At 39.7% G+C, this 27,217-nt stretch overlaps 1 protein-coding gene across 1 annotated transcript in view; it reads right to left on the bottom strand.

Annotated features, from left to right (window-relative positions):
- The window catches only part of LOC139766253 (uncharacterized), a 181,574-nt gene that overhangs the window by 123,496 nt on the left and 30,861 nt on the right, over positions 1–27,217 (bottom strand). Inside the window, exons 7-10 of the mRNA XM_071694642.1 lie at positions 22,505–22,623; positions 18,608–18,742; positions 16,322–16,491; positions 7,495–10,389 (exon numbers count right to left, since the gene is read on the bottom strand). Of these exons, the coding sequence (XP_071550743.1) occupies positions 7,495–10,389; positions 16,322–16,491; positions 18,608–18,742; positions 22,505–22,623 (3,319 nt within the window). The remainder of the gene's footprint in view (positions 1–7,494; positions 10,390–16,321; positions 16,492–18,607; positions 18,743–22,504; positions 22,624–27,217) is intronic.

The raw sequence follows: 27,217 nt of genomic DNA, 5'->3' as shown, positions 1-27,217 counted from the left end.
AGCGGGGAATATGTGAAAGTAAATGGAAAAAGGTGAGAACAAAGGATGTAAGGGGAGTGGGGGAGGAATGGGGTGTATTTAAGGAAGCAGTGATGGCTTGCGCAAAAGATGCTTGTGGCATGAGAAGTGTGGGAGGTGGGCAGATTAAAAAGGGTAGTGAGTGGTGGGATGAAGAAGTAAGATTATTAGTGAAAGAGAAGAGAGAGGCATTTGGACGATTTTTGCAGGAAAATAATGCAAAGGACTGGGAGATGTATGAAAGAAAGAGGCAGAAGGTCAAGAGAAAGGTGCAAGAGGTGAAAAAGAGGGCAAATGAGAGTTGGGGTGAGAGAGTATCATTAAATTTTAGGGAGAATATAAAGATGTTTTGGAAGGAGGTAAATAAAGTATGTAAGACTAGGGAACAAAAGGGAACTTCAGTGAAGGGGGCTAATGGGGAGGAGATAACAAGTAGTGGTGATTTGAGATGGAGATGGAGTGAGTATTTTGAAGGTTTGTTGAATGTGTTTGATAAGATTGGCAGATATAGGGTGTTTTGGTCGAGGTGGTGTGCAAAGTGAGAGGGTTAGGGAGAATAATTTGGTAAACAGAAAAGAGGTAGTAAAAGCTTTGCGGAAGATGAAAGCTGGCAAGGCAGCGGGTTTGGATGGTATTACAGTGGAATTTATTAAAAAAAGGGTGTTACTGTATTGTTGATGGGTTGGTAAGGTTATCTAATGTAGGTATGACTCATGGTGAGGTGCCTGAGGATTGGCGGAATGCTTGCATAGTGCCATTGTACAAAGGCAAAGGGGATAAGAGTGAGTGCTCGAATTACAGAGGTACAAGTTTGAGTATTCCTGGGAAATTATATGGGAGGGTATTGATAGAGAGGGTGAAGGCATGTACAGAGCATCAGACTGGGGAAGAGCAGTGTGGTTTTAGAAGTGGTAGAGGATGTGTGGATCAGGTGTTTGCTTTGAAGAATGTATGTGAGAAATACTTAGAAAAGCAAATGGATTTGTATGTAGCATTTATGGATCTGGAGAAGGCATATGATAGAGTTGATAGAGATGCTCTGTGGAAGGTATTAAAAATATATGGTGTGGGGGGTAAGTTGTTCGAAGCAGTGAAAAGTTTTTATCGAGGATGTAAGGCATGTGTATGAGTAGGAAGAGAGGAAAGCGATTGGTTCTCAGCGAATGTCAGTTTGCAGCAGGGGTGCGTGGTCTCCATGGTTGTTTAATTTGTTTATGGATGGGGTTGTTAGGGAAGTGAAAGCAAGAGTTTTGGAGAGGGGCAAGTATGCAGTCTGTTGTGGATGAGAGGTCTTAGGAAGGGAGTCTGCTGTTGTTCGCTGATGATACAGCACAGGTGGCTGATTCGGGTGAGAAACTGCAGAAACTGGTGACTGAGTTTGGTAAAGTGTGTGAAAGAAGAAAGCTGAGAGTAAATGTGAATAAGAGAAAGGTTATTAGGTACAGTAGGGTTGAGGGATAAGTCAACTGGGAGTTAAGTTTGAATGGAAGCGGAAGTGAGTCACAAGGTGGTGGAGGGGGCAAATGTTCTGGGAGCGTTGAAAAATGTGTGGAAGGTGAGATTATCATCTCAGAAAGCAAAAATGGGTATGTTTGAAGGAATAGTGGTCCCAACAATGTTATATGGTTGCGAGGCATGGGCTATAGATAGAGTTGTGCGGAGGAGGGTGCAGGTGTTGGAAATGAGATGTTTGAGGACAATATGTGGTGTGAGGTGGGTTGATCGAGTAAGTAATAATACGGTAACAGAGATGTGTGGTAATAAAAAGAGTGTGGGTTGAGAGAGCAGAAGAGGGTGTTTTGAAATGGTTTGGTCACATGGAGAGAATGAGTGAGGAAAGATTGACAAAGAGGATATATGTGTCAGAGGTGGAGGGAACGAGAAGGTGAAAGGATGGAATGAAAAAGATTTTGAGCGAGTGGGGCCTGAACATGCAGGAGGGTGAAAGGTGTGCAAGGAATAGAGTGAATTGGAACAATGTGGTATACCGGGGTCGACGTGCTGGCAAATGATTGAACCAGGGCATGTGAAGTGTATGTGGTAAACCATGGAAAGTTCTGTGGGGCCTGGGTGTGGAAAGGGAGCTGTAGTTTGGGTGCATTACACATGAAAGCTAGAGACTGAGTGTGAACGAATGTGGCCTTTTTCTAGCGCTACCTCATGTGCACGGGAGGAGGGGGGTGCCATTTTCATGTGTGGCGGGGTGGCAAAAGAATATATGGTGCAGGAGACAAGCTGCTAGAAGCAGAGAAGATTTTAATGAGGGTACAAAGCATGTGTAAGTGTAGGGAAGAGAGGACAGTGAATGGTTTCAAGTGATGGTTGGTCTGCAGCAGGGGTGTGTGATGTCACAATGGTTGTTTGATTTGTTTATAGGTGGAGTGGAGGAAGAGAAATGGAAGTCATGGAGAAAGGGAAAAGGATGCATATGCTGTTGGGGATAAGAGAGCCTGGTAAGTTAGTCAAGTGAAGTTCATAGATGTTACTGCATTGGTAGCTGATTCAAGTGGGATACTGCAGAAGTTGATGACTGAGTTTGGAAGAGTGTGTGAAAGGAGAAAATTGAGAGTAAATCTGAATAAAAGCAAGATATTAGGTTCAGCAGGGTTGAGGGACAAGTTAGTTGAGATGAAAGTTTGAATGGAGAAAAATTGAAAGTCAAGTGTTTTAGATATCTAGGAGTAGACTTGGCAGGAAATGAAACCATGGAAGCAGAGCGAGTCTTTGGGCGGGGAGGGGTCGAAGGTTCTAAGAGTTCTGAAGAATGTATGGAAAGAAAGAACATCATCTTGGAGCGTAAAAATGAGCATGTATGGAGTAACAGCCCAACAATATTATATGGTTGTGAGGCATGGGCTATAAATAGGATAGTCCAGAGAAGGGTGAATGTGTTGGAAATGAAATGTTTGAGGACAGTATGTGGTGTGAAAGGGTAAGAGACAGGTGTGAAAATGACAAGAGTGTGGTTGAAAGAGCAGAAGAGGATGTGCTGAAATTATATGGACATATGGAGAGAATGGGTGGAGAATGGTTGATAAAGAGAATTTATGTGTCATAAGTGGAAGGAGCAAGGAGAATGGGGAGACCGAATTGGAGGTGGAAGGATGGAGTGAAAAAGATTTAGCAATCTGGGCTTGAACATGCAGGAAGGTGAAAGGCATGCATGGAATAGAGTGAAATGGAATAATGTGGTATACTGGGGTCAACATGCTGTCAGTGGACTGAACCAGGGTAAGTGAAATGTCTAGGGTAAACCATGTTAAGATCTTTGAGGCCTGGATGTGGATAAGCTGTGGCTTCTGTGCATTACATATGACAGCTTGAGTATGGATGTGAGATGTGGCCTTTCTTCGTCTGTTTCCTGGCATTACCTCACTGACTCGGGGCGGCTATCGGATGTAGGGAGAAGAGAATAATGCATAGGTTATAATTTTTTTCTTTTCTTTCATGCATATGTGCTGTTTCCTGTGGGTGTGGTGTTACCAGTAATGGATGATGGTGAACAAGTATGAATTGTACATGTGTATGTTTACAGATGCTTCTCGACTTAGGATGGTTCGACTTAGGATTTTTTTCCACTTTACAATGGTGAGATAGCAATACACATACGGTAGAAACGGTACTTCAGATTTTGAATTTTGATCCTTCCTGGGCTAGTGATATGTGGTGCGATACTCTCTTGTGATGTTGTGCAGTGGCAATGAGCTGCAGCTTCTAGTCAGCCATGCAATCACCAATCACATGTAAACAAGTTAGTCTACAGTGTATTGTGTGGCCAACGTTTTTTGGGTTTTATGTTTTGTGTTTTTGCATCCCATAATGTTTACAAAATGTCCATCTCTGTCTCCTGCCTCCGGTGAGAAGAGGAGGAGGAAAACAATTACTTTTGAGATGAAATTCAGCTGGAGGGATGTTTGATCACTATCTTGTGGAGGCAAAGGTGAAGATTTGTAGAAGTTCTCAAAAAAGAAGAGAGAATATTGGGGAGAAGAGACTGGTGAGAGTAAGTGAGCTTGGAAAGGAGATTTGTGTGAGGAAGTACCAGGAGAGATTGAGTGTACAATGGCAAAAAGTGAGAGCAATGGGCATGAGGGGAGTGGGTGAGGAATGGGATGTATTTAGGGAAGCAGTGATAGCATGTGCAAAAGATGCATGTGGCATGAGAAAGATGAGAGGTGGGCAGATTAGAAAGGGTACTGAGTGGTTGAATAAAGTAGTTGTTAGTGAAAGAGAGAAGAGAAGTGTTTGGATTATACTGACAAGAAAGGAGTGCAAATAACCAAATGTATACAAGAAAGCAGCAGGAGGTCAAGAGGTAGGTGCAAGGGGTGAAAAAACAGGCAAAAGAGCATTGGGGTGAGAGAGTACCACTAAACTTTAAGGAACACAAAAAGATGATTTGGAAGGAGTTAAATAATGTGCGAAAGACAAGAGAACAAATAGGAACATCTGTGAAGGGGCAAGGGGGTGAAATGATAACAGGTAGTGATGAAGTGAGAAGATGAATATATATTTTGAAGGTTTGTTGAATGTGTTTGATGATAGAGTGGCAGATGTAGGGTGTTTTGGTCGGGGTGGTGTGCAAAGTGAGAGGGTCAGGAGAATGGCTTGGTTAAAAAAGAGATGGTGAAAACCTTGCACATGAAATCTGGCAAGGTGACAGATTTGGATGGTGTTGCAGTTGAATTTATTAAGAAAGGGAGTGACTGTGTTGTCACTGTGTTGATTGGTCGGTAAGGATATTAAATGTATGTATGGATCATGGCAAAATGCCTGAGGATTGGAGGAATGCATGTATAGTGTCACTGTACAAAGGCAAAGGGGATAGAGGTGTAGATTTGGGAGGAGCAGTGTGGTTTCTGAAGTGGTAGAGGATGTGTGGATCAGGAGTTTGCTTTGAAGAATGTGCGTAAGAAATATTTAGAAAAACAGATGGATTTGTACGTAGCATTTCTGGATCTGGAGAAGACATATGACAGAGTTGACAGAGATGCTTTGTGGAAGGTCTTAAGAGTATATGTTGGGGAAGGTAAGCTGCTAGAAGCAGTGAAAAGATAGGATGTATGACATGTTCCAGTAGGAAGAGAGGAGAGTGATTGGTTCCCAGTAACGGTCATTCTGCGGCAAGGGTGAGTGATGTCCCCATGGTTGTTTAATTCGTTTATGGATGGGGTGTCTAGGGAGGTAAATGCAAGAGTTTTGGAGAGAGGGGCAAGCATGCAGTCTGTTGGGGGAAGAGGGCCTGGGAAGGAAGTCAGTTGTTGTTAGCCAATGATACAGCACTGGTGGCTGATTTGAGTGAGAAACTGCATTAGTTGATAACTAAGTTTGGAAAAGTGTGTGAAAGGAGAAAGTTGAAAGTAAATGTGAATAAGAGCATGGTTATCAGCTTCAGTAGGGTTGAGGGACAAGTTAGTTGGGATGCAAGTTTGGAGAAAAAATGCAGGAAGTGAAGTGTTTTAGATATCTGGGAGCAGACTTAGCAGTGAATGGGAACCATAGAAGCAGAAGTGAGTCACAGGGTAGGGGAGGTAGGGAAGGTTCTAGGAGCAAAGAGGAATGCGAGGAAAGTGAGAATATTATATGTGTGCGTGAGTGGATGCAGGAAGACAGCGTAAGCATTACCAGAAATTATGCACAGGGAATGATCAAGAAGGGACAGTTTGGGTGATCTGTAGGAAGGTCAGAAAAGAAAACTAGCTTGAGCTGTAGGAGCGTGACTCAACAATTTGAGTGCCAAAGGAATGACATCCAGAGAAATTAGTGGGGCTGAGATAAAAGTCAACAAAGGGTAAATAGTGGAGTGAAGGAGACACACACTGGACAATGATGAAACAAAGTGATCATCAAAATCTAAAATGCTGACACACAAAGATGAAGGTGATTTGCAAAACAGCAATGCACAGAAACTTGATGCATAATGGAAAAAATTTTACTCTTCAAAAAGGACTACAGCCATGGAAGTGGATGAACTCAAACTTAGGTGTATCTAGTACAAAAATCAAACACAAAAGATAAATCTGCAGAGCAAAATGTGGAAAGATAAAACAAATCAGAGGCATCTGAAGGATACTCTGCATACCCAACCTACTAAACTATAACAAGTTGAACTTCTCTAATCTGGCACTGTGGTCCAGTAACTCCCATGGTCCAGCACTTTTTGAATCTGCTGCCATCAGTTTGTGGATCTGCCACCAGGATGGTGCTATTAACAGCGCTAATGCTCCAAAATCTGTTTGCACTGCAGCTAAGTAACTGTCCTTTTACTTTCTTATATTCATTTTTTTTGCTGAAAATGAAAGCCAGAAAAGTTTAAAGTTTCAGAAAACTTTGAAAGGTACTAGGAGTACAGAATTTTATACAGTGCACTTGTAAAGTGGTTTAACCAACCTACTGTAAGCGTAAGCCTTTCTGGGTGATGCTTATCGAGCTGGCCAAAGTTTTTCATTGAGAACTAAAGCTAGACCATGACTGAATATTCACAAGGATGATTACATAAGTCTGAGTGAAGACATGGAATCTCAGCACCTAGCATGTGCAGAGAAAAGCATAGTGCTGACACAGAAGCTTGTAGTGTATGGTCATATTAAAATAACTGATAAAAATTCCAATTCTCTGATAAACAACCAACAGCAATATATATGTTCAGGGCAAGAGAAAGTGTACGAGTCAGCTGCCTGGCTGAAACTAACACAGCGCAGGCTGGCTACCTTGATGATAACAATAAAACAACAACAGTAACAAGAATCAGCCACAAGATTCAACCAAAGCCAGTTAACTACATGTCACAACGCTGCAACTAAGTTTGTGGATGAATTTGCACACTTTGTGGCAGTGGAAAACTTAGCCCTAGAACAGGTGTATAATGCTAACAAATCTGCCCTGCATAAGTGTTGTATGCCACGAAAAAACCTTGCCCAGGATACTGAGAAGTCTCCATCTGGGGATACTTCTGATGTAAACAGATGTAACAACATAAACCTTGCCTGAAAGATTCGATAATTATGTTATTTGTCATTTTAAGCTCTGGTCTACCTTTGATAACACAGCAATATATATGTGGAAAGAGCTGGCAAGACTTAGGGTTGGGAATATGTTTACTTTAGGGGTTCCCTTAAGGGCCATTTCTGTTTTCTGGCATTTTCTGTGGTTCGGTAATGGACAGGTTCCAAAGCTGCCGGACTAAAGAGGTTCAAACTGTATATTGCTATGGAAAAATAAACAGAAAGACTGAAATACTGAACAGAGGTAAATCAAATTCTGATAGTATATCATATTCACAATGACAACAAAGATAACAACAAAGATAATATGCAATAAATACAGTCCAACATTAGACTACAGTAGAAAACAGCCCTTTACTTGTCGTTGGACCAACATGGAGGTAGTCACAAAATAAAAACTGGAAAACACCTTAACAGTCTCTATTAAATCTCTTACAACAAGAAAGTCTTTGAAAACAGGGACAATGCTTACTTCATTAATTTTGAGAATTCCTTGTCTGAGTCCTCTTCATCTGCATCACAATCATCACTGTCTATTTTTCCATTGTTTTTGTTATCAAATTCAGGGAAATCTGTGACATCAACATATTCATCATCATCAAGTTTTTCTTTCACTACTGAACTAAGTTCCTGCATTTCAACTTGGCATTTGCTCTTTAGTTGTTTTTCTTTCAGTTCCTCTCTTTCTTCTTCAGTTAAAATCTTCCTGCGTTGTTTACAATGCTGCAGACTCTGTTCTTCTTTACTACCCCTTGATGACTTTCTATAATTTTTCTTTTTGCATCTGGGTTTTGGCTTGTCTTCCAGATCATCTTCACTTTCACTTTCTAGAAGTGCAGCTTTTGCTCTCTGGTTGTCAGTTTTCACAGGTGATTTACAATCTTTTGATCTCTTCACTTTCACCTTTTCAACTTCAGATGCAGATGACTCGCTCCTTCTCCTCTTCTTTCTATCAACAGAACTCTCCTCAGATGCTTCACTGCTTTCACTTACAATCATTTTTCTTGATTCATTTGTCACTGTTTTATCCTGTGCTTTTCTCTTTGTTGCATCACCTTCATCTGAGTCACTTGCTAACAACATCGATAATGCTTCCTCATTTTCCTTGTTCCCCTTCACTGTTTGCTCCTTCTTTTTGGTACCTTTCAACTTCCTAAGCTTCTCTTCCTTTACATCTTCATGCTCTTCTGAAGGGCTTTCCCTGCTTTTCTCATCTATATTCACCTTTTCATTTTTACCTTCCCTTTTATTTCTACCCTTACTTGTTTTCTGTTTCTTGTTCATTTCAGCTACATCCTCCCCATCCTCTTCAGATGCTAAATGAACCTTTACTTCTCTTTTCTTTTTCTTCTTTACAGGCTTTGTATTTTTACATTCTTCTTTGCTCATTTCTTGATCAGTACCATTATCTGCACTTCCTGAACTCTCATCTGCAAGTCCTAAATTAATGTCTTCATCCTCATCATCATTGTCTTTTCTCTTTCTCCTTCGTTTTTTGAGAGATTTTCCTTTTTTCTCAGAAACTCTATCATCCTTACATTTTGCATCTCTACTTTTTTCTTTATTTATCCCTGCTCCTCCTCCTTCTTCTTCTTCTTCTAGATCTCCTTCATCTTCTTCTTCTACTTCTTTTTCCTCCTTTTTTTGGTCATCTTCCATTTGAATCTTTCCTTTCTTACTCTTAGCTCCCTTCTCTTCTTGTTTTTGTGTTTTCTTTACCTTTGCATCTTCCTCTACATTCTCATCAATTTCTTGTTTTACCTTTTTTTTATCTACTCGATCTTCTTCAACATGAATATCATCCTCAGTGCTTTCTTTTTTAATTTCATCTTCACCATCATCCTTAAAATCACCCTTCTTTATTTTCTTTTCACAGTCGTCACCCTCAATGTACAAGCTGTTTTTTTTCTTTAAACCATCTTCAAATTTATCTTTTTTAGCAGTCTTATTTTCCTTCCCAATTTTCCCCTCTACCCCACTTTCTTCACTATCCAAACTTTCTTTTTGAATACTTTCATTAGCCTTTTTGATGTCAATCTTTTTGTCTCCTTCATAATTAGTTTCTGTTCCATCACTTCTACTGGCCTTTCCCTTCTTGTGTCTTTTTGTAGTTCCAGTGTGAGATAGACCATGCTCTGCTTCAGAATCAACATCATCATGAGCACTGTGCTCTTCACTGCTATTACCTAATTTTCTTGAGCTTCTAGATCTCAACAAGGGTTCAGCTTCAATATCTTCGGTTGTGGCAACTGATATAATACTTGTTTCCATGAGAGAGGTTTGATCAACTTCTTCTTCATCCACATGTGCACTGTCATCAGGTTCCTTAATTTCCTGACTTTTCCCTTTTTTTTCCTCTAACAGCTCTGATTGCTGACAATCTTTTTCTATCCCTGTCTCTTTATTGGATCCTGTCTGTTTATTAGAGTTTTCTGAAAATGCTTCATCATCATGAACTTCATCATCAGCCCCTGTAACTAAAGCACCATGAAAATCATTGCTCCCATCACTTAAAATTCCTTCCATTGCATCTTCAAGGTTGGGAAGGGAATTCTCATCATCAGATCTGAAAAGTGCCTTACTAGAGTCTTGACTGATGAGATCTACATCAATATTTTCACTTTTACTTTTATCAGATTTAGCTTTCTCTTTGTGCTCTTTCATCAAAATCCTCTGTTCTCTTGATACAATATTGCATTCTTCAACTTCAATCTTCTGATGGGCTGCATTATCATCATTTACACAATCTGTAGTCTCACTTCGGCTTTTCTTAAGCTTACAAGTTTCATTTTCTTCCTTCTTGTCCACAGATGCCTGACAGTTTTCATTACCACTCCCACAATTAACATTTTCTTCCCTCTTCCTTACTTTCCTGAGAGATCCACCATCATCATCTAAATCTTTAGTTGACACACCTCTTGTGCTGTTATGTTCTTGTTCATCACTCTTTTCAGCAGATTCTCCTATCTTTTTAGTCATTCCTTCAGAAAATTTTTCAAGATTACTAGCTAATTTAGTTTCAATCAATTCAAAATTGAAGCGCATGGCACGCAACTGTTTCAGAATACGTTTTCCTGCTTTTTCTGTTGCTTCTTCAGAAAGTTGACATTTAGACCACTTGGAATCAATCGTCTTAACATTACTGAGGCATAGGGACAGCATCTCCGCCATATTATCTATGGCCTCCCTTAGTAAGGTGTATGCCCCATCATCTGTTACTTGTTTATCTTTAGCAATATCACATTTTATTTCCTTTTCATTACCCTTTCCTACTTTTTTCTCATGAGAATCCTTCTGGGACTTTTCTATTCGTCTTCGCTTTAACAGATCAAATTTATTCTTCAATTTCTTGGTACTCAGCTCTTTTCTGTAAAAAGAGAAAAAAGACAATAAATCCATGCTGATATGCCTCATATTCTAAATAATCAATAATAAGATTTCACAACATTTCTACATAAATCCCAAAAGTCATTCCTGAGTTAGAATGGGACATTAAAAATGATACTCTTAAATCTGACAAACACATTTTACATCCATTCTCATAAACCCTTAATTGCCACATCCATTCACTCCCTCTTACATATAATTTCTTCTGTCCCTTCTTTCATCTATGATCACTTCACACGTACCATGTCAATATTTTTTTTCGAAATGTGGATTTGGCTCCTTTCAAACATATGCACAGAAATCAAAATTAATTATGCATCTAATTCTAATAGAAATTCTAATCCTTTCTTGTTATGATACTCTTACTTCTATTCCTAAAATCTCTTGTTCCATTTCATTTTATCATAAGAGGTATATAAAAACAAATATCAATATATGTAGCTGGCGACGGGAATGGATAAAGGCAGCATGTATGAAGATGTACATGTGTATATATGTCTGTGAATGTATATGTATCTATACACTAAAATGTCTTTCTTTCATACTATTCGCCATTTCCCGCGTTAGCAAGGTAGCGTTAAGAACAGAGGACTGGGCCTCTGAGGGAATATCCTCACCTGGCCTCGTTCTCTGTTCCTTCTTTTGGAAAATTAAAAAAAAAAAACGAGAGGGGAGGATTTCCAGCCCCCCCACTCCCTCCCCTTTTAGTCGCCTTCTACGACACAGGGAATATGTGGGAAGTATTCTTTCTCCCCTATCCCCAGGGATAACACTAAAATGTATATGTATATATATGTGCATGTGTGGGCATTTATGTATATACATGTGTATGTGGGTGGGTTGGGCCATTCCTCCTTTGCTTCCTTGCGCTACCTCGCTAATGCGGGAAATGGCAATTAAGTATAATAAATATAAAATAATGTATGTGTGTCAATGTACATACATGAAGATAAAATTGCTGATATGCAAAGGTTACAAATTACCAGATTTAGTTAAGTTACAATATTCCTTTAGAAAAAAGTTAAAGTAAAGGACTGCTCCTGAAATGCATTTAAGTAAAACAGTAAATACTTTAAAAATTCCCTGGGGACAGGGGAGAAAGAATACCTCCCACGTATTCCCTGCGTGTCGTAGAAGGCGACTAAAAGGGAAGGGAGTGGGGGGCTGGAAATCCTCCCCTCTCGTTTTTTTTTTTTTTTTTTTAATTTTCCAAAAGAAGGAACAGAGAAGAGGTCCAGGTGAGGATATTCCCTCAAAGGCCCAGTCCTCTGTTCTTAACGCTACCTCGCTATCGCGGGAAATAGCGAATAGTATGAAAAAAAAAAAAAAAAAACTTTAAAAATTAATCAAAGAATAAAAGTAAGATATAGCATCTTAACAAGTAATTTCAAAAATTACAAACATTAGTCTGTAACTGCAATACGCTATGTCCTAATTATATCCATCTATCTATCTATCACACCACCTATTCTTACTTTCCAAAAGAAGAATCTGAGAAGGGGGACAAGTGAGGATAATTCCCTCTAAGGCTCCGTCATGTGTTCTTAATGGTACCTCGTTTATGCACGAAATGGTGAATAAGTATGAAACAGCACTGTCACCCCTCCCTGCATTAGCAAGGAAGCAGCATCGAACAGATAAAAAAGGCTACATCCACTCACGCTTACTCTCTAGCTGTCATGTGTAATGCACCAAAACCACAGTCCCATATCCATGTGGTATACTGGGGTCAATATGCTGTCAATGGACTGATCCAGGGCATTTGAAACATCTGGGGTAAACCATGGAAAGGTCTGTGGGCCCTGCACGTGGATAGGGAGCTGTGGCTTAGGTGCATTACACAAGACAGCTAGAGACTGAGAGTCAACGAGTGGCCTTTTTTTTTTTGTTTTTCTGGTACTAGCTCATTGAAGTGGGTGTAGCGATGCTGTTTCCTGTGGGGCGGGGTAGTGCCAGGAATAGATAAAGGCAAGCAAGTATGAATATGCACATGTGTATACATGTATATGTTGGAAAGGATCACAATTTTGTGCGTGATCAAGATATTCCTATGAGTCCGAGGGGAAAATGAAACACGAAAAGTTCCCAAGTGCACTTTCGTGTAATAATCACATCATCAGGGGAGACACAAGAGAGAAATATAACAGTCAGTTGATATACATCGAAGAGACGAAGCTAGGACGCCATCTGGTAAACATGTTTACCAAATGGCGTCCTAGCTTCGTCTCTTCGATGTATATCAACTGACTGTTATATTTCTCTCTTGTGTCCCCCCTGATGATGTGATTATTACATGAAAGTGCACTTGGGAACTTTTCGTGCTTCATTTTCCCCGTGGACTCATAGGAACATGTATATGTCTGTATGTGTGTATGAATATGTTCATATGTATATGTATGTATGTGTGTATATGGGCATTCATGTATATTCATTTATTTATTTATTTATTTTACTTTGTCGCTGTCTCCCGCATTAGCGAGGTAGCGCGAGGAAACAGATGAAAGAATGGCCCAACCCACCCACATACACATGCATATACATACTCATCCACACACGCAAATATACATACCTATACATCTCAACGCATACATATATATACACACACAGACATATACATATATACACATGTACATAATTCATAGTCTGCCTTTATTCATTCCCATCGCCACCCCGCCACACATGAAATAACAATCCCCTTCCCCCGCATGTGCGCGAGGTAATGCTAGGAAAAGACAACAATGGCCACATTTGTTCACACTCAGTCTCTCACTGTCATGTAATAATGCATATGTATATACATATGCATATATGAGTGGATGGGCCATTCTTCGTCTGTTTCCTGGCACTACCTCGCTGACTTGGGAAACAGAGATTATGTATAATCAATAAATATGAATATATATATATATCATTATTTCTATTATCATACTTAATCGCCGTTTCCTGCATAAGTGAGGTAGCGTAAGGAAACAGATGAAAGAATAGCCTGACCCACACATATACATATATATTTATTATTTATCTATTTTGCTTTGTCGCTGTCTTCCACGTTTGCTAGGAAGTGCAAGGAAACAGACAAAAGAAATGGCCCAACCCACCCCCATACACATGTATATACATACACTTCCACACATGCAAATATACATACCTATACATCTCAATGTACACATATATATACACACACAGACACATACATATATACCCATGCACACAATTCACACTGTCTGCCTTTATTCATTCCCATCGCCACCTCGCCACACATGGAATACCATCCCCCTCCCCCCTCATGTGTGCGAGGTAGCGCTAGGAAAAGACAAACAAAGGCCCCATTCGTTCACACTCAGTCTCTAGCTGTCATGCAATAATGCCCGAAACGACAGCTCCCTTTCCACATCCAGGCCCCACACAACTTTCCATGGTTTACCCCAGACGCATCACTTGCCCTGATTCAATCCACTGACAGCACGTCAACCCTGGTATACAACATCGATCCAATTCACTCTATTCCTTGCCCGCCTTTCACCCTCCTGCATGTTCAGGCCCCGATCACTCAAAATCTTTTTCACTCCATCTTTCCACCTCCAATTTGGTCTCCCACTTCTCCTCGTTCCCTCCACCTCCGACACATATATTCTCTTGGTCAATCTTTCCTCACTCATTCTCTCCATGTGACCAAACCATTTCAATACACCCTCTTCTGCTCTTTCAACCACACTCTTTTTATTACCAAACATCTCTCTTACCCTTTCATTGCTTACTCAATCAAACCACATCACACCACATATTATCCTCAAACATTTCATTTCCAACACATCCACCCTCCTCCGCACAACACTATCTATAGCCCACGCCTCGCAACCATACAACATTGCTGGAACGACTATTCATTCAAACATACCCATTTTTGCTCTCCTAAATAACGTTCTCGCCTTCCACACATTTTTCAACACTCCAAGAACCTTCGCCCCCTCCCCCACCCTGTGAGTCACTTCTGCTTCCATGGTTCCATCCGCTGCTAAGTCCACTCCCAGATATCTAAAACACTTCACTTCCTCCAGTTTTCCTTAACTCAAACTTACCTCCCAATTAATGTGTCCTTCCACCCTACTGAACCTAATAAACTTGCTCTTATTTACATTTACTCTCTCTCAGCTTTCTTCTTTCACACACTTTACCAAACTCAGTTACCAGCTTCTGCAGTTTCTCACCCGAATCAGCCACCAGCGAACAACAACTAACCGAATAAGCCACCAGTGCTGTATCATCAGCAAACAGCTGACTCATTTCCCAAGCCCTCTCATCCACAACAGCTGTATATTTGCCCCTCTCTCCAAAACTTTTGCATTCATCTCCCTAACAACCCCATCCATAAACAAATTAAACAACCATGGAGACATCACACACCCATGCCGCAAACCTACATTCACTGGGAACCAATCACTTTCCTCTCTTCCTACTCGTACACATGCCTTACATCCTTGGTAAAAACTTTTCACTGATTTAGCAACTTACCTCCCAAACCATACACTCTTAATACCTTCCACAAAGCATCTCTATCAACTCTTATCATATGCCTTCTCCAGATCCATAAATGCTATATACAAATCCATCTGTTTTTCTAAGTATTTCTCACATACATTCTTCAAAGCAAACACCTGATCCACACATCCTTTACCACTTCTGAAACCACACAGCTCTTCCCCAGTCTGATGTTCTGTATATGCCTTTACCCTCTCAATCAATACCCTCCCATATAATTCCCCAGGAATACTCAACAAACTTATACCTCTGTAATTTGAACACTCACCTTTATCCCCTTTGCCTTTGTACGATGGTACTATGCTTGCATTCTGCCAATCCTCAGGCACTTCACCATGAACCGTACATACAGTGAATACCCTTACTAACCAATCAACAACACAGTCACCCCCTTTTATAACAAATTCCACTGCAATACCATCCAAACCCGCTGCCTTACCAGCTTTCATCTTTCACAAAGCTTTCACTACCTCTTCTCTGTTTACCAAATCATTCTCCCTGATCCTCTCACTTCGCACACCCCCTTGACCAAAACACCCTATATCTGCCACTCTATCATCATTCAAATTCAACAAACCTTCAAAATACTCACTATCTCCCTCTCACTTCACTACTACTTGTTATTACCTCCCCATTTGTCCCTTCACCGATGTTCCCATTTGTTCTCTTGTCTTATGCACTTTATTCACCTCCTTCCAAAACATCTTTTCATTTCCCTAAAATCCAAAGATACTATCTCATCCCAACTCTCATTTGCCCTCTATTTCACCTCTTGCACCTTTCTCTTGACCTCTTGCCTCTTTCTTTTATACATCTCCCAGTCATTTGCATTATTTCCCAGCGAAAAATCATCCAAATGCCTCTCTCTTCTCTTTCACTAACAATCTTACTTCTTCATCCCACCACTCACTATCCTTTCTAATCTGCCCTCCTCCCATCTTTCTCATGCCACAAGCATCTTTGGCACAAGCCATCACTGCTTTCCTAAATACATCCCATACCTCCTCTACTCCCCTTACATCATTTGCTCTCACCTTTTTCCATTCTGCACTCAATCTCTCCTGGTACTTCGAGTGCAGAATGGAAAAAGGTGAGAGCAAATGACGTAAGGGGAGCAGGGGAGGAAAGGGATGTATTTAGGGAAGCAGTGATGGCTTGCACAAAAGATGCTTGTGGCATGAGAAAGGAGGGAGGAGGGCAGATTATCAAACTATCAAACCATAAGTACACACTCTGTGATTGCCAATAAAAACAAATATGCATTTTAATCATACTAAAACTCACAATTAATGCATTTTGAATGCAATAAATACCTGTAAATACGGGTAACTTAATTACACAGCCTCAAGTATAAGAAACAAATTGTAAATTACCTGGTCATACTATCATCCAGTTTCTCAGAGGAGTCTAGGTTGTCAAGGATAGCACGATGAAGGGCTCGTAACTCTGTCATGGGAGAGGGATCGCACACATAACAAGCCCAATTTTCTGTTGATTCCACTTTCTTAAGTTCAGAGCGACCCAACGTCCGCTTCACACACCTCTAAAATATTAATCTTTAATAAACCTATTAAAAAATTACCAAGTATTGATATATATAAATTACAAAAATTTCCAATTCCCATCCTATTATAGCTTTTCAATAATCAAACTATCTACCTATATCTCCAGAGCCCATTCCTTCCGGGTACTCCAATCAAAGAGGTGGCGCCTCCCTCACATACAATATTCCACACATTCCTCCAATATTCCTCTCCCTTCAGCATCCTTCCACTTAAGTTCTCCATATCACAGGAGGTCTTCCTATCACACCCACCCCTTTAGTCATACTATCAAACACTTTCCTTGTAAACTTCCTGTCCTGCATTCTTTCTATGTGCCTAAACCACATCAAAGTATTACATTTCACCCACTCTAACCACTCCACAATTCATTCCCTATGCATTCCCCACCATACAAAATCTCTCATACACCTCCTCTTTTCTTTCTTCATTCCATCTAGTCATCCTACATTCTCCTCTCAAATAACTCTGTTTCAGATCCTGGAATCTTGGCCTATGAGAATCATCCTATGTCCATGTTTTAGCTACATAGGTCAGAGTTGAGAGGTCTATGCTGTCCTTTAATCATTTCTTTACTTCCACATTTACCTCTTTGCCTTTCATTATTCTATTAAGGGACCTAAAGATTCACTCCTCTACCCTATACTGCTCTCACCCTTATCTCTCCTTCCATATCACCAAACTTACCCAAGACAGTTCCTAAATACTTATAAATTCTCTCACCTCTTCCAGCCTTTCTCCCCCTACATCTATAACACAGTGTAGTACACTTTCCTCACTCAATCTACATGGTTTTGCAAAATCTATACTTTCATTATGCTTCATTTCAAACATTTCTTTTACTCACACTTACCTTCAATCACCTATGCTCACACATAAAACACTTACAAACTCCAGCAAGTAACATAGTATCATCTGCAAACTGGCTTGTCACTAGCCACCATACCTCACCACCTCCTGCCTCACAACCACATGTATACTGAAACTCTTACTCAATTCTCCATCCAATCTTACACATGTATCTGCTCCTCTACAGAAGGCTTAGAGTGAAGTGGAATGATGTTGTATACAGAGGCCAATGTGCTATCAATGGGATGAATCAGGGTATATGAAATGGCCATGGGAACCATGGAAAGGTCTGTGGACCTGGTTGTGTATATGGGGTTGTCATTTTGGTGCATTGCACATAATAGCTAGCAAATGAATGTGAGTGAATGCAGCCTTTCTTTGTCTGTTCCTAGCACTACCTCACTAATGCCTAAAATGTGATCAAGTACAAAAAAATGAGAAAATCTCTATTTATCAATGGTACTACATAACACAGTTAAAATGCACAAACTGTCTGGGGTGTGACATATAAAATAATGTGTTAGATGTAAAGGAACCCTAAGGAGCCTAGTGTTGCAAACCTGTAAACACTCAACAAACACACCGTATATTTTCCTCATTAATGTAATATAATACATAACACCTACTCACACAGAGTATGGACCTGTCTTGGATCCTGAATGTAAAAGACAGAAAGAGGATGGGTGTACAAGAAAAAAAAAAGCCTCAGGACAACATGTGTTACACAGCAGGTCAATCATGTGAGAAATAACACTGTAAGAGATATGTGGGAGTGAACGTTGTCTGACTGAGAGAATCAGCTAGGGTGGGTAGAAATGATATGGCATCAAAAAGAGCATGAAGCAAGAGACTGTGACAAAGAGGATTAATGTGTTGGAAGCTGAAGGGAGTGAAGATGGGATGGAAAGTCATTGTAAAGGAGGTTTTATCAGGACCTGAACATTATGAAAGGTAAGAAAAATGTACTGAAGAGAATGATTTGAAGCAAGGGCTGATCCAGAGAACATGAAACAGTTAGAGTAACCCATTAAACAACTTGAGACTTGGTTGTGGATGACAGACTCAGGTTTTGGTACATCAAAGGTAAGATCCACAAACTAGATGAGTACTTATGAGTCCAGTGTTAAGATATTCCTCGCACTTCCTTGCTATGTTTAGGAAGGCAACCAGGCATATGAAAAAACATGTATATCAATTCTGTACTGCATATGAAAAAAAAAAAATACAATTCAAACAACATATACTTACCTTACAAAAGCCATTGAAGCAATTTTCTTGTTCACAACATAAGAGATCCCCACCTTCTGCACACAGACGGCAATATTCATCATAACCTTCTTCATCCTTGCAAAATGTGCCTTTGCCATAGTACTTCCGGCATCTCTGTTGATATATTTCATGCCAAGTTCACAGTACACTATACCATTTCAAAAATAATCATTTCATCATATTTCACTAAGGTTTTAAAATATTCAAGTGTTACATGAAATGGGTAAATTCTTTGGTGTTATCAGACTCAGCTGACACGAGGAACCATGAGTGAGAAGTCACTTTTGGTAAGGCTGCATTATTGGAGTTACATAGATACAATGACCACAAAGACTTAAGATGGTGGTCTGGGGGGTGACTTTGAAGGCAGTAAAAGAAAAGGATTACAAAGCAAAGGCTCTCTCCCCACTCTTCACTCCCTCCAGTGCATGACAGATGGAAAACAGGTGGAAAAAAATATCTTGCAGGATTAATAAGCTTGAAGGAAATTTTTGTAGGAAAGTCATTATGTAGAATGAACATAAATATCTCATGCATCCCATCATCAACAACAAGCATCTCTTCACTTTTTGTTATAAAGACAAAACTAAGGATAAACTTGAGCTCTAGCCTCTCAACTTACCATGCCTATCTTATTCCTGATGTCGGAAAATGATATAATAATTCTTATTCACTCTCTCAAAGTAGGTGACATGGGTTAATCAGTGTTGGTATGTTACCACAGCATGGCCAGGGAGAGATCAGTGGTTAAGAAGCAAAGGGGATAAAGGCGAGTTTAAACTACAGAGGCATAAGTTTGTTGAGTATTCCTCGGGTATTGTAAAGGAGGGTATTGATTGAGAGGGTGAAGGTATGTACAAAGTCTCAGACTGGGGAGGAGCAGTATAGTTTTAGAAGTGGTAGATGTTAAGGATCAGGTGTTTGCTTTGAAGAATGAGTGTGAGAAATACGAAAAAAACAGATGGATTTAAATGTAGCATTTATGGATCTGGAGAAGGCACATGATAGGGTTGACAGAGATGCTTAGCGGAAGATCTTGAAGAGTATCTGGTGGGGGAGGTAAGCTGCTAGAAGCAGTGAAAAGTTTTTATCAAGGATGTAAGGCATGTGTACAAGTAGGAAGAGAGGAGAGTGATTTGTTCCCAGGGAAGATCGATCTGCGGCAGAAGTGTGTAATGCCCCCACAGTTGTTTAATTTGTTTATGGATGGGTAGTTAGGGAGGTAAGCGCTAGAGTTCTGGAGAGAGGGGCAAGTATGCAGTCTGTTGGGGATGAGAGGGCCTGGAAAGTGAGTCAGTTGTTGTTCGCCAAGGATACAGCTCTGGTGGCTGATTCGAGAGAAAAACTGCAGAGGTTGGCGACAGAGTTTGGAAAAGTGTGTGAAGGGAGAAAGTTGAGAGTAAATGTGAATAAGGGCAAGGTTATCAAGTTCAGTAGGGTTGAGGGACAAGTTAATCAGGATGTAAGTTTGATTAGAGAAAAACTGAAGGAAGTGAAGTGTTTTAAACATCTGGGAGAGGACCTAGCAGCTAATGGAACCATGGAAGAAGAAGTGAGTCACAGGATGGGGGGAGGGGGTGAAGGTTCTAGGGGCAATGAAGAATGTGCGGAAGGAGAGAACGTTTTCTCTGGGAGCAAAAATGGGTATGTATGAAGGAATAGTAGTTCCAACAATTTCATGTGGCTGTGAGGTCGTACAGAGGAGGGTGGATGTGTTGGAAATTAAATGTCTGAGGACAATATGTGGTGTGAGGTGATTTAATTGTGTAAGTAATGAAAGGGTAAGAGAGATGCGTGGAAATAACAAGTGTGTGGTTGAGAGAGCAAAAGAGGGTGTGTTGAAGTGGTTTGGATATATATATGGAGAGAATGAGTGAGGAAAGAATGAAAAAGAGGATATATGTGTCAGAGGTGGAGGGAACAAGGAAAAGTGGGAGACCAAACTGGAGAAGGAAGGAAGGTGTGAAAAAGATTTTGAGTGATCGGGGCCAGAGGAGGGTGGATGTGTTGGAAATGAAATGCTGTGAGGACAATATGTGGTGTGAGGTGATTTGTGTAAGTAATGAAAGGGTAAGAGAGATGTGTGGAAATAAAAAGTGTGTGGTTGAGAGAGCAGAAGGGGGTGTGTTGAAGTGGTTTGAACATATGGAGAGAATGAGTGAAGAAAGAATGACAAAGAGGATATATATGTCAGAAGTGGAGGGAACAAGGAAAACCGGGAGACCATATTGGAGGAGAAAGGATGGAAAGATAAAGATTCTGAGTGATCAGGGCCTGAGCATACAGGAGGGTGAGGCGTGCAAGGAATAGATTGAAATGGAACGATGTGGTATAATGGGGTCAACCAACTCCTAGGGGTGAATGAACAACTGGGTTGACTGTGGACCTGCTGCCCCAATCATGATTCGAACCTATGCGCTCAACCCTGGGCAGCCTATGAATGCACTGAGAGTAAATGTGAATAAAAGCAAGGTTATTAGCTTTAACAGGGTTGAGGAGCAACTTAGTCTGGGCGAGTTTGAATGCAGGACAAACTGGAGTAAGTGAAGTATTACAGATAACTGGGAGAGAATATGGCATTGAATGGAACTATGGAAGCAAAATAGAGTCACAAGGTGGGCAAAGAGGCAAAAGTTATGGAAGCACTGAAGAATATGTGAAAAAAAGAGTTCAATGTCTAGAAAGGCAAAAATGGGTATTTCTGAAGGTCCAGTGCTCCCAATGATATTATATGGATGCAAGGCATGGACTGTTGATGAGGATGTGCAGACAAGGGTGGATGTGCTGGAAATGAAAATGTTTGAGAACAAAATGTGGTGTGAGGTGGTTTGATTAAGTAATAAAAAGGGTGAGAAAGATGTGTTGTAATAAAAAAGAATGTGGTTGAGAGAGCTGAACAGGATGTGCTGAAATGGTTTGGACATATGGAAAGAATGAGTGCTGAAAGGTTAAAAAAAGAGGGAATAAGCAAAAGGGGGAGCCCACATTGAAGATGGAAAGATGGAGTGAAAAAGTTTTTGAGTGATTTAGGCCTGAACATGCAGAAGGGTGAAAGGCATGCATGGGATAGAGTAAATCGAAAAAATGTGGTATACATGGGTTAACGTGCTGTCAATGAACTGAACCAGAGTATTTGAAGCGGTTTGAGTATCTACATCTCCGACACCTGTTCCAACTGGAACTCCATCGAAAGGGTGGCCATAGCAACAGATTTTCCTTAACTAAAGAACTCCAGTGCTGCTTCTTAGCCTTTAATGCCTCATCCTTAACAGGCCACTAGCAGAGGGCAATTCTAGCACAGTGTTTGTAGATGCTCCTACCTAATGTTTACTTCTTTTTAATGCTCCGACATACTACTTCCTAATGTTTCCACCTAATGCTCCTACCAAAATATTCCAATCTAATACTTTTATCTATTGCTCCTAACACTCTGCCAAAAGAGTTACAAAGAATGAGCTGCACAAGTTGAGTGTTGTCAAGTGCTACATATGAAAAGGAGATTGTATGTTTGTGGACAGCATGCCAGTAATCCACATGTTAGTGAGGCAGAAAGAAAAGATAGCTACAACTAAACAACCACTAAAGTGCTGGCTCACAAAGCAGATGTCACTAACCCTTCAATACCCAGGCGGGTAGTAATGGTAATATACCTTCCTGGTCATTGACTGCCTACCAACCATTCAGTAAACCTTGGAAAAGTCTGTGGGACCTGTTTGTGGACAGGGAGCTATGGGTTTGGTGCATTACACATGACTGCTAGAGAATGGATACGAGGGAATGAAACCTTTCTTCGACTGTTCTTGGTGCTACATTGCTGATCTGCTGGAAACAGCGATTAAGTATGAAAAAAATATTCCTTCATATTAGATTGCTTACCTTGCAAAGAAAGACTCCAAGTACAGGATGAGTAAATACCAAGCCCCTTATCTGATGATTAACTTGTTCAGTGCATGATGTGCAACGCATCACTGACTCACTAAGACGTTTCTGAAGTGCTGTAGAAAAAAAAGAGCATACAGTTAAAAACCAAGCACTAAACATTTTCCCTGCAAAGAAAGATGTTTAAGCCTACAACATGAACATCACATCCATAAAGAAACTAAGAGGTACTTGTACTGCTCTATGTCCCACTAGAAGATTGAACTCATTAATTTGCACACATTTGTATACAGTACTCCTATCTGAATATGTTCGCAGATGATGCAAAGGTCATGAGGGGAGTGAAAAGCGATAACTGCACCAACTAAAAAAGAAACCTAAATAGACCTCAAAGTTGGTCTGATACATGGTTCAAGATATTCAACTCCAGAAAATGTCAAGTAATGAGGGTGGGACAAAGATAGCATCAGCATGATTTTCATCTAGCAGGAAATAAGGGTCACAATTCACTGTGATAACATGGAAGTCAACAATGGTTCTAACCTCTCTCCAAGGCCCTACATCAGAAAGGTTAAGGAGACAATCTGTGTGCAACTAAATCTTAGAATAGCTTCCAAGTATATGGAAAAGGAAATATCTAGTAAGCTGCTCATATTCTACACAAGTCTGGTCACTGGACCTAATGATGATGAACAGAGCTGAAAGAGGGGGTCTTCAAAGGGTTACCAGATTTGACAAAGCTAAGTCACAAGGTAAGGTAAAAAGCTTCAAATCTGCCCACCTGGCATGACCTGATCACTGCCAATTAAGTTTCTAAAATATAAGAAAAGATGTCTTTATTGTCAAATTGCATACATGATACAAAATGAAATTTTAAGGCAAGAAGCTCAATTCAAGGTTAAAAATCTCAGAATGATAAAATAAAAATAATTAAATATCACATAAAAGTACTACATAAAATATCACACCAAGAATCATCAATTGCACTCAGAAGTTATATTACAGAGGAGTTATAGCATCTTTAGATGGTTCAACAATAGAACGCATTTTGGTACCATTTCCTGAATCTATCAGTATGCTGTATAGGCAGAGACAGTCTTCTTCCTGACCTTAAAATATATAATACTGGTGTAGAGGGTGGGTTGCACCTTGAATGATCTTCACCTGCTTATTTCACATTCTTGATACAGCATATCTAATGTTTTAGTGTTTGCACCCAATTTCCTCACTTTCCTAACAATTTCCTCGAGTTTGTTTTGATCTTTACTGTTTAGCTAGCCATACCAGGCATTAATTGAAAAACATAAAATTGTTTCTGTAGCTGACCTGAAAAAAAGATTAATCATTGCATAGTCTATATGTAGACTATATAAAATATGTACAAATTGGGATCTTTGATTACATTTCTTATACACTATATCAGTATTTGCACCACCTTTTAACTGGTCCTCTATCATAAAGCTTAGATATTTGTACTGACTCACTCTTTCTACATTTTCATCTTCAATTGTAATTAAGTTTGGTACATGTTTTTTGTCCTAAAATCTATCATCTCTTTAGTTTTCTTTACATTCAAGTGCAGATAATTTAACACCACTCAACAAAGCAACTAACCTGTGCGAAATAATCATCACAATTATTATTTAAAGTTTTCCTATGATTACCGTAACATCAGCATATTTTGAAATAGTGCAGTTGCTAAAGACACTTCTACAGTTATCAGCTAACAAACTGAACAAAGTGGGGGACATAAAGCATCCCTAGAGTGCACCTGTAATGGTAAAATTATGTTGGACTTAGCGTTATCTATACTAGTATACTGTGACCACTGTGTTAAAAAGCTGAGGAGCCATTTCAGTAAGTTACAGTTTATATCCATCCGTAATAATTTATTCAATCCAGCCACAAAAGATATGGCTAAATTGTATTAAAGGCAGAGCTAAAATCGATGTATGACATTCTTGCTTGTGAGTCATGTCTGTCTAAATGTTTGCTAATCTCATTCATAAAAGTCAAACTTACATCCAGCACACTCCTACTTTTACAAAATGCAAACTGCATTGGATCTCTGAAATTTTTTACGCCATTACACATATGGTTTATCATTATGTCAAGACATTTCATAATATCTGACATTAAAACAACAGGCCTAAAATTGCTGAACACTTTGGGAAATCAGATCTTGGCAACTGGCTTTATTTCTGACAGTATCCATATGTCAGGCACTACCCCTTGAACTAGTGGGTCCTGAAATAGTCGCTGAAGTATGAGTGCCAGTTGTTCAGCACAAAACTTTAGTGCCTTGGCTGGCACACTGTCTGGTCCCTCCATGGCCTTTCCAGGTATAATACACTTCAGGACTGCAATACATGTCTGTACAATATCCTGATTCATCATTTCTTTATTGAATAAGTAACACTCAACTAAAATAATTTCTTACAAATCTTGCAAAAAATCAATCTATATCATTCACATATGTATCAGTGTTTTCTACTCAGGCAAGTTCAGTTCTTTATCATAACCCCATATTGTTTTCAATACTTTCCACACATCTTTTACATGATGAGTTCTAAATAACTCCTCAACCTTTTCCTTATAAGCTCTTTTTGAATTCAATATTTTCTCATTTAATTGTTTTTGCATTATTTTAAGTGAGCATGATCTCCATTTTGTATGAGTCTACATATTTCATTGAGTGTATTTTTCAGTTCTTTGTTTACCCAAGGCTTGTTGTTGGGATAGACAGTTTTTTCTTTACTAGGCACTATCATATCAAAACAAAAATGAAAATAAAAGTTTGTATTAAGATTTGCTTCATCTCACAGAACTGGCCAGTCAGTGCACTTAAAGCATCCCTGCAGATGAAGGCTACTCTCAGCATCCCATTTTCTAATTGTTACCATTTTACATTTTTCTTTTAAACACTTCACATTTCTTAGTTTCATTATCTGTTTAGCTCTAAAGGCCACATATCACAAATCTGCTTCAGTGCATGTTCTTTTATTCATCCATGTTTCAGCAAAATTTACTAAAAGGAGACGAAACTGAGACCAAACTGGAAATGGAGGATGGAGTGAAGAAGGTTATGAGTGCTCAAAACCTGAAAATTCAGGTGGGGATATGGAGCAATGTGATATACAAAGGGTAACATGCTGTCAATGGACTGGACCAGGGAATATGAAGTGGATGAAAAAGACCATGTTAAGTCTGTGGGGCCTGGCAGTGAACAGGAGGCTGTGGTTTTGGTGCATTATGCAAGAAAGCTGGAGAAATAGATGTGAGCGAACGAAGCTTTCTGTGTCTGTTCCTGCTGTTACATTGCTGATGTGGGAAAAGGTGAAAAAGTACAAAAGAAATGAAAGAAAGATGTTAGAAACTCATAGATATTCATTAATAAATCTACTTTTGATTGTAGCATTTTCAGTTATTAGACTTTGTACATTCATGTAAAATATTTCCTATGGCTTATTCTTAAATTAATCACATATTTCCTCATCAGAACTAAAGGGGAGGGGAGGGTATCACATGCAGTCTTGTTCAGGTTAATCAGGCACTATAAATGTGCTAGAAACACCTTTTTTTGCTTCATATTGGTCAATTTTGAATGATGGAGGAGTCATTGTTTATAAAATTTCTCTCCCCATGATCCATGAACTTATCAATAATTCTTAAGTAATCCAACATAATCAAGCTAAAAACTGCTAAATTTCCTTCCTATAAAATTCACAAGAATGCAATGTTATTGGCATGGCTGTGCAAAGAAATGCTCATGCTGTGCCATCTCTGCAGCAGTACAGGCTTGATGGGCAAACTTGAGGAGCATGAAATTTAATTATACATATAGTATGGAAAAGGGAGAAGAGGGAGACCAAATTGGAGGTGGAAAGATGGAGTGAAAAAGATTTTGTGTGATCGGGGCCTGAACATGCAGGAGGGTGTAAGGAGGGCAAGGAATAGAGTGAATTGGAGCGATGTGGTATACAGGGGTTGACGTGCTGTCAGTGGAGTGAATCAAGGCATGTGAAGCGTCTGGGGTAAACCATGGAAAGCTGTGTAGGTATGTATATTTGCGTGTGTGGACGTGTGTATGTACATGTGTATGGGGGGGGGGGGGGGTTGGGCCATTTCTTTCGTCTGTTTCCTTGCGCTACCTCGCAAACGCGGGAGACAGCGACAAAGTATAAAAAAAAAAAAAAAAAAAAAAAAAAAAAGTATGGAAAAGATGCCCAGCTCATGCAAACATACATATTTAAGAGTTATGAGGCTAAGTGTCAGATCAACAATCACCTGGGGGATTCTCATTCTACTTTCTTTTCACCCAAGATGGCCATGAATGAAGAATGTTTTCCCTATTCAATGTAAAAAAAAAAAAAAAACTGTAGAATGTACTGAAGTTCTCTATATATAGGGCAACAGCACATAAGTGAGGGAACAGTGAAGCTTTGTGGTAGGAGGAATACTCGAAGATTATGACAAAGTTAGAAGAGCAGAAGGTGAGGCAACACATGGCAACAAAGTTTGGAAATCTAAGGTTCATTAAGAAAGCCACTAGAAGATGTATTTCACAAATGAGACTTACTCCTATAGAGAGGAAACAAATCTAGAATGGAAATAAAAAAATATGTAAAGTATGACTGGGTCTCTTAAGATGTAAAAGATTAGTAGAATGGTAGCTATATAATATTCCTCTGCAAACTTACTTTCAAGAGT

Source organism: Panulirus ornatus, chromosome 57, assembly GCF_036320965.1.
Source record: "Panulirus ornatus isolate Po-2019 chromosome 57, ASM3632096v1, whole genome shotgun sequence".
NCBI classification, from domain to species: domain Eukaryota; kingdom Metazoa; phylum Arthropoda; class Malacostraca; order Decapoda; family Palinuridae; genus Panulirus; species Panulirus ornatus.
This window is presented reverse-complemented; position numbering and strand designations above follow the sequence as displayed.